Below are 7,961 nucleotides of genomic sequence, written 5' to 3'. Positions count from 1 at the left end.
TGTATTTAATATCTACAAATATGTTGGGTAGAACATGGGTAGATGAGATAGTTGGTATGTGATAAAATGATGAGGTATGAAAGATGATTAAAAATGATATTGGTAGATGCACCAAATAAAGAATGTCATAAACTAGCAGATGTGCTTGAGAATAATATCGGTAGATGCACCAAGTAGTGAATGTCGTGATCTTGGCCGATGCGCCAAATAGAGATTGTCATAACAATAGTAGATGCGCTTATAGGATAATCTTGGCAGATGCGCTAATAGGATAATCTTGGCAAATGCGCTTATAAGATAATGTCGGCAGATGCGCCTAAAAGAGAATGTCATAAACCTGGCAGTCGCGCCTCATAGTGTATGACGTAATCCTGACAGAGGCGCTTAAAAGATAATGTTGGCAGATGCGCCTTATGTAGAATTGGAAGTTTGTGCTAATTCCTTAGGTCAATCCTTAGGAATGAATGAATGACGGGTAGTTGAATTCCTAGGGTAAAATCCTAAGAAAGATAATAGGGATGGGTAATTGGGTTGATTGTTTGATAGTTGAATATAATAATTATATTATTGTGGGTTGAAAACCCTATATGCTCACCAGGCTCCCAAGCCTGACCCACTCAGTTTTCTTTGTATCACAGGTATCGATATGAAGATATATTTCACGGAGAGATTAAAGGAGATGTAAAATCTTTAGTGTAAATAATGTAAGTTCTGTTTATGCTTATGTGTCTGTATCGGAACATGACATCCCGAGATTTTTTTATATAATGAAAATACATTTCTTTAAAAGAAATGCTTTGATAATTTTTATCATATTTTGTTTTGGGAACAAATTCCGCAACTGTTTTCTTTAAAAGATTACTCTGATTTTAAAAACAAAGCATAAACAAATTGGTCTTTTCTGGCCGAGAAATTGGGGATGTCACAGCTTGCTAGATCCTTGATTCCTTCTTCCAACTTTCTTCTTTTTTTGCTTTAAAATACTATACTAGCTCACAAATGAGAGGGAATTATGATTAGGTTCACAAGGGCTGATATAGGGGTTTGGAGGCTGATAGAAGATCAACCCTAGGGGATTAAGGATATTAAATAGGGTGCAAAACCCTAAAATTTAGGGTTTCTCATCCAGCCGCCAACACGCCGAGTTTCCCTCACCAACACGCCGTGTTGGTCCATAAAAATACGCGGCCCAAAAGTCCTTCAACACGCCATGATGAGGCTTCCACCACTCTGTGTTCAAATTAAAAAACATGCTTAAAGGAATAAATCTCATACCTGGGAGTCGAGATGTTATAGTTTGCCTTGTGTGGATTTTTATTAAGTGTTTAGCACCCATCTTTTGGTGGTGAGAGCTGTTGGTTGTGATCAGTGCGAGGTTGTGCAATGTTTTAGTCGGCATTGTGATTCAAGTGAGTCTCTCACCGTACTCGGGGGTCGAAGGCACAAATATCGGCCCATTGGTTTATGTTATGTAGGACGACCATGGGATGTCCCTTGGTATTTGTACAAAAGACTTGGATACTACTCCCGACAAATTATATGCAAGACTAGGGTTTGGACATTGACAGTTATATGTAGTATGTTGTTGTCTTTGTGATACTTGCATGGAAGACCAGGAGGTAGCTCTTGGCACTTGTTTGTAAGACCTAGGGTTTTGTTCCCCGACCTGGATAGAAAAGACCATGATACGGCTCATGGTATAATGACAAGACTATGGTTAGCACAAAGCAATCTCTATTGTATGTATGATATGTGGTATTTGGGGGAAATCGCTAACCTTTGTGCTTACGCTATTATGTTTATGGTTTCAAGTACTTCTGGTATGAAAGGAAAGGGCCCGGTGTGATTACACATCATCCCCTAGAGTTTTTCCACGTTGGCAATTTATGGTCTTTACTCTGATGTTTAAATAATATATTCACTTAATCGGTTTTGGAACAACTCGTCTGTATGGCTTATTGCTTTAGAAAATGAAAATTTTACTATGAATTTTGAGGACATTACAAGTTGGTACTAGAGCCTTGGTTTGAGTGATTTGAGCACACTCTCGAGTGTGCCTGAACTCAAATTAAGGAATTGGTAATCTTTTTGTAAGAAAATAAGTTTTCTAAAAAGACTTTTATAAAGAATGGGTGTGATGCATGCAATCAGCTGAGCTCAAGTAAGTGATTCCCAGGATACCCATACATGTTGATATGTTATATGATATGGATGCTTGAATGTTAGGATAAGGCTAAGGATACTTACAGGAAATGCATGATAAATTGGTCTAATATGTGATGTCTTGTAGTCTAGGAGGAATTGGATTCTATGTTAGATTTGGAATATGTATTGGTAGAAGTAATTGCTAAGTGTACGCTTTAAAAGTTGTATACGATTATGATCATATAGCCCTAGAATGACTGAATTAGCCTTGTTTCTTGTTCCTCGTTTGGTTGTGATCTTAGGGAAGAGTCTTTTATTCGACACTCTATTTGATCTCGTATTGTGTATAATTTGCATGCTTAAGGCAACCGGTAGTGAGAGTAGAAGTTCCTAGCATGGTAGTAGTAAGTGAGATTGGGACGTCCTTTATTTGATTTGTGGCTTGGAGTGTTACTACACGAATGCTTCTTGCTTAGTGCTTTGTGGGACCCTTATTGATGTGAGTTAACCGTTAAGTGAATACATTAAGTCACATGTTGTAAAGGTTAAATAATCTCAGAGTGATGGATTTGGCCATATTACGCATCTCTCATCTGAGTCTAATCGTTATGGGGTTAAGTATTTTACTCGAAGGATTATCTAAACTTTTTTGCATGTGATTGCATTCATGAAGTAGTTAGCTGACATTAGTGGGAGTTCTTTAGCAGCTGATGGCAGGGTGAGGTCGGAAACCTAGGAGAGCCTAGGAAGTGTTTTAGTGGGTATGAATGCGCTATTTAGCGTGCATTTGGAATACCAATATGTGAAGGTGACTTAGAAGATTTGAGTTAATTCTTGAGGAAAGTATGATTAGATGTTGAAGGTATTATTAGGCCCATATCATTGAAAACATATGATTCATTCTCGAATCAAGGAGGGTCATGAAGATTCTAGGAAGCCTATAGGATGAGAATTTTTTTGGGTATGATTTGATTTTTGGATGGTTGCTTTTTAGAATAGTGATGATTACACTTGGAGGAGGTTCAGGTTCTGGTTCGGGTTTAGTTGCTGGTGCTGAGCCAATTGATGAGCAGATGCAGGAATACAATGTATATATTTTAACAGTACAAATTCTGATGTTCACACTACGTTCTTTGTTTTTTGCTGTTAACTAGAAATGACAATACATATTTTTTTTTCCCAAAAAACACAATTTTTTTAAGATTTTCCAAAAGAGAATTTTGAAGTTCACCATTTACGAAAACTCATATTTTTGCAAATAATGACATGCAAAAAATTTTTTAAAAAAATGCATGACACTTAGATTTCCAGGCTATCTAGATTTTAGTTGGTGCTCACCTTCAAAAGCTATGACTATTTGGATTCTTTTTGAATTTTCTACTATTTTTTAAAAAATAATTAAAAAATTAACTAAAAAATTTCTGTATATAATTGTGTACAATAAGATTTAATTAGTTATGGATTGTTTTGGATTTGGATTTATCCTCGTAATATAGTTGACCTAAAGAATGACCTACGGCCAAATAGATGATATAGACGGTCAAAGTCAAAGGAACCCCGTCTCCACTCCCACACCCCAGGTCGTTCGTTTCCTAAACGCAGTTGGATTCTCGACAGAATCTAATAAAATGCCTCCAATTTTCTCAATCGTACTCCACCTTTTTTTGTTTTCAGTGTCTTCCGTTTACTACATACCCAAAACTCTCTTCAATTTGAAACCCTAAAAATCAATTTCAGTTTTCTCTGGGTTTCGGTTCTTGAAACCCTAGAAAAGTAAAAATAAAAAGGGTTTATTTCGTTTTGCTCCCAAAAAATTCCAATGTTCAACACAATTTACACAAAACCCTTTTTGCTGTTCTTGAAACCCTAGAAAACCATAAAAGGGGTTTCTTTGTTTCAAACACTTGTTTTTTAAACAATTATTTTTCTGGGTGTTGTTTAGTTTTTGATTTGTTTACGCTAAATCAAAGTGCAGTGTCTGTTTTCCTTCCAAAATTCCAACTCTTTATAGCTTTTTCATGAAACCCCAGAAGAACCAAGAAAATGAAATTTTACCTTTTGTTGTTTACAGTTAATGTTTTATAGTTTTCCCCTTTTGTTTTGTTGATAAACCCTCTGACTAGATAAGATCAAGAAACGGCGTTTCTTTCTTTTCTTGTTTATAATTCATCTTCTTTTGCTTCGTAAAGTTAATTTCTTTTAATTTCAATGGAGGATTGTGATCAAAGTAAGGTGTTCGTGGGTGGGATTTCTTGGGAGACCACAGAAGATGTGTTGCGAGATCATTTCAGAAATTATGGGACTGTGGTGGGTTCAGTGATTGCTAAAGATCGAACCACTGGTAGCCCTCGTGGGTTCGCGTTTGTTTCTTTCTCAGATGCATCAGCTCTTGATAAAGTTCTCGTCGACACTCATACAATTCTTGGGAGAACGGTTTGTATTTCCATCAAATTTATCACTAATTTTGCATATTTGCATCGAAAATTTTTCTTTCTTGGTTGAGTTAATTTGACTAATTTCATATCTAATGTATAGTTATTATTAAAACTTAATGTTTGACTTTTAAGTGCTATATTCGTTGTTTTGTTTCCCACGACTTCTTACCCCAAATTATTTTGATACCAAGTAATCAAAACCTTTGAAGTGGTAATAATCAATTTAAAGGCACACTACTCAATCACCCGCTTAGAAATTTTTGTTCTGGCTCAAGAAAAAAGTTGATGAAAGTATTAAGAAAATCCTTTTTAGAGGTATGAAACTAAAGTTTTGAGTTAATTTGGCATTTGAAAGTACCATTAAGTTACATTTTATTACTTTTTGGAGTACTAAATGTGCTAAAATAAGTGTTTTTGGACAAATTATGGAAGTCTTTGCACCTTTTGAGCTATAAAACAAAAATTATGAGTCAACTATGCTTTTGAAAGTAATAGTAGATTGAATTATCACTTCTTTTTCGAATGACTGATTTGATTGACTTTAAGTCATTAACTTGCCTTTTTTGTAACCTAACTATTATTTTAACAATCTTTCAAAGAAAACAATGAAAAAAATGCGGTAATCTTTTGCTTTTTTTTTTTTGTCCCAAATCACTTATTTTCCAAAAGTCTAGTGTTTTTCTTCCATTCTTGGAAAAACGATGAGAAAAGATCACAACAGTTTTCAAAAACCATGTATTGTGATCAAATTATCAAACGTGTTTTCCTTTTTCCAAGTTGAATTGAAAATTGTTGCAGATTTGTTATAAACATGTATGTCTTTTTGGAGTTCAAGATACATGTTGTAGGAGTGAAAAATCTACATCAAATTAGTTTTTATAACCTCAGAAGTCAAACCCAACAGTCAATATACAATCTTTTCTTTCTATGCATGATTCTTTTGATGATTCTTGATAGGTTGAAGTGAAAAAAGCAGTACCCAGAAGTGAACAAAACCAAAATCATCAAGAACAGAATCGAGGGCAAAATAGGAATAATGGAAAAAGTAATGGTACTAAAAGCAACGATAACATAAAGACTAAAAAGATTTTCGTAGGTGGGTTATCTGCTAACTTAACTGAAGATGACTTCAAATTCTACTTTGAAAAATTCGGTAGGATCACAGATGTGGTTGTGATGCATGACAATGTAACACACAGACCACGTGGCTTTGGATTCATTACTTTTGACTCTGAAGACTCAGTTGAAGAAGTCATGCAAAAAAACTTCCATGAATTATGTGGTAAGTTAGTCGAGGTCAAAAGGGCTGTTCCTAAAGAGATCTCCGCCACTACTAGCGGCAATACCGGCGGCATTACCGCCGGAAACCGTGATTCTAACTTTTCCGGTCATCAACAGGCGGCGTATAGGCCTAGATACGAGGTTTTACCGAGTTATGGACCGTTCCCGGGGTATGGCGGTTACCCTTATGGTGGTGGTGTGTTTGGCGGTGGTTTTCCGGTGGGTGGTTATGGGTTGGCTCCGGTGACACCTAGGGTTCCGTGGGGTGGTCCGGCGATGGTTAGTATTAGGGGTAATCCGTTGCCATTGACGATTTATCCGGCTTACTTGAATGGTGGACATGGGCTGATGAGTATGGCGGCGAATGGTTATAATGGGATTGTGGGGGGTGTACCGAGTGGGATGCCGAGTCAACTCGGTGGTGGTGGTGGTGAGCAACTCATGGTGGATGTAGATAACAACAATTCTTTGGGGTCATCTGGTGGGGAGGTTGGTAGAAATGAGCAAAGTGGTGGTGTTGAAGGTAACATGAACATGAACTGACTAGTTTGGAAAGGTGGAAGACTTCTGATACTGATTTGGGTTTGGGGGTGTTTTGGTAATTTACCATGGTAACCATTTGTTTAGTCCCCTCACCTCCAAGTCTCTAACTTTGTTATAAAGATGTTGGGTTTCTGTGTATCATTTTCTAGTTTTAATAATTTATGGATTCTGGATTTGGATTTGTGTAAAATAGTTCTTATGTTGATTTGGCTATTGATGACTCCAATGTTGAAAGATTTAATGTTCTTGCATCTAGTTGTTGCTTTTGCTATTCGTTTTTTTAATTTTGACTTTTAATTGAAGATGACAACGATTGCTTTCTTGTTTCTTGTGGTCAATGCGGCTGATGAAGTGATTGCAAGCAGTAATTATGTAGTCCACGCGAGAGATTGATAGCACACCATGCACAAAAATACTTTTTAAATGCATACAAAACAAAGAACACCAAGAATGATCCTAGAATCCTAAATAAGTTTCGGTTTTATTATCAAAATGTAAAATGATACCTCGAAGAAACAAAGAGATTATAATAAAGAATAACCGAATTCAAATTTGATTAGGATATTGTATCCTAGTCAAAAGCTACGGTCAACTAACAAAATTCAAACAAATATTAAATAATACTAGAAAACAGAAAAATGTCACCAGTCCTTAACGAAAGATCATTGGTCAAGGTGAATTTGTTGGAAATTTAAAGGGGATAAATTGCAAGTTGGCAATTTCTTTTGTCCTAGACAGTTGGGTGAAAAAATAGGGGAAATGACTCTCGAGGGTAATTAACTTTTACGTTTTTATTCATTTGGTTTTTTTTTTTTGTATTCAATATACCATTGAACTTGTTGTTTGTGTTCATCACAACCCTTTTGACATGTGATAGCCGGTCAAAGGGCTATAGTGAACATAAACAATAAGTTCGATGGTATATTGAGTACACAAAAAAGGAAAGACACAAAATGAGAACAAACTCAACAGTTGGTTACCCTCCTGAGTCATTTCCCCCGAAAAGATAAATGAAATTAAAGCTGCAAAATTATCAAAGACTGCAACCTTCTTTGGCTATAACGTATATGAACACCGTTTCAGATGGGTAAACATCGTTAAAACATGGTCTATGCTATGCTTACTGTGGTTAGCTATCAACATCTCTCTTCAAAAGGATATGATTGTGTATGAGAGGTATATTTATTAGCATAAATGTTTACCTCAAGGTATATTATGGTGATGTGTCTGCAAAAGCAGCATGATATTGTACATATTGATGTTGTATCTCATCCTATGAATTCGATCTTAAAGCTAAATAAACTAAAAAATCACAGCACTTGTGATTCCACTCGTTTGTAGACTTGTCTAGAATCCATGATACGATAAATCATTCGATTGGAAATGTAAATGTAGTCATGAAATGCGCCTACTTAGTCAAGATTCCTCTAATAAATATTCAAGTGCATTACAAAGTTGTACATGTATGAATAGTGTTCTTTCATGGGTTATGTTTTGAAGAGAAACAAGAATGAATCTCATAAAGTCATTAATATCAGTAGGAGATGACGTGGGATT

The 7,961-nt window shown here is 35.8% G+C and overlaps 1 protein-coding gene across 1 annotated transcript; it reads left to right on the top strand.

Annotated features, from left to right (window-relative positions):
* The first annotated feature begins 3,675 nt into the window (after positions 1-3,675).
* On the top strand, positions 3,676-6,655 carry LOC111903868 (heterogeneous nuclear ribonucleoprotein 1). The gene is made up of 2 exons (XM_023899620.3): positions 3,676-4,578; positions 5,538-6,655. The coding sequence occupies exons 1-2, from the start codon at positions 4,354-4,356 to the stop codon at positions 6,402-6,404; spliced, it is 1,092 nt and encodes a 363-aa protein (XP_023755388.1). The 5' UTR covers positions 3,676-4,353; the 3' UTR covers positions 6,405-6,655.
* The last annotated feature ends 1,306 nt before the right edge of the window (positions 6,656-7,961 follow it).

This window comes from Lactuca sativa, chromosome 9 (genome assembly GCF_002870075.4).
Source record: "Lactuca sativa cultivar Salinas chromosome 9, Lsat_Salinas_v11, whole genome shotgun sequence".
Classification (NCBI taxonomy): domain Eukaryota; kingdom Viridiplantae; phylum Streptophyta; class Magnoliopsida; order Asterales; family Asteraceae; genus Lactuca; species Lactuca sativa.
Note: the sequence above shows the minus strand (reverse complement) of the source record. Positions and strands in the feature narration are given on the sequence as shown.

Bases quoted from the DNA above. Each gene is read 5' to 3' on its own strand.
- LOC111903868 (XM_023899620.3), top strand. From the start codon at position 4,354: ATGGAGGATTGTGATCAAAGTAAGGTGTTCGTGGGTGGGATTTCTTGG. The intron at 4,579-5,537 runs GTTTGTATTTCC...GATTCTTGATAG, and splicing joins ATACAATTCTTGGGAGAACG to GTTGAAGTGAAAAAAGCAGT.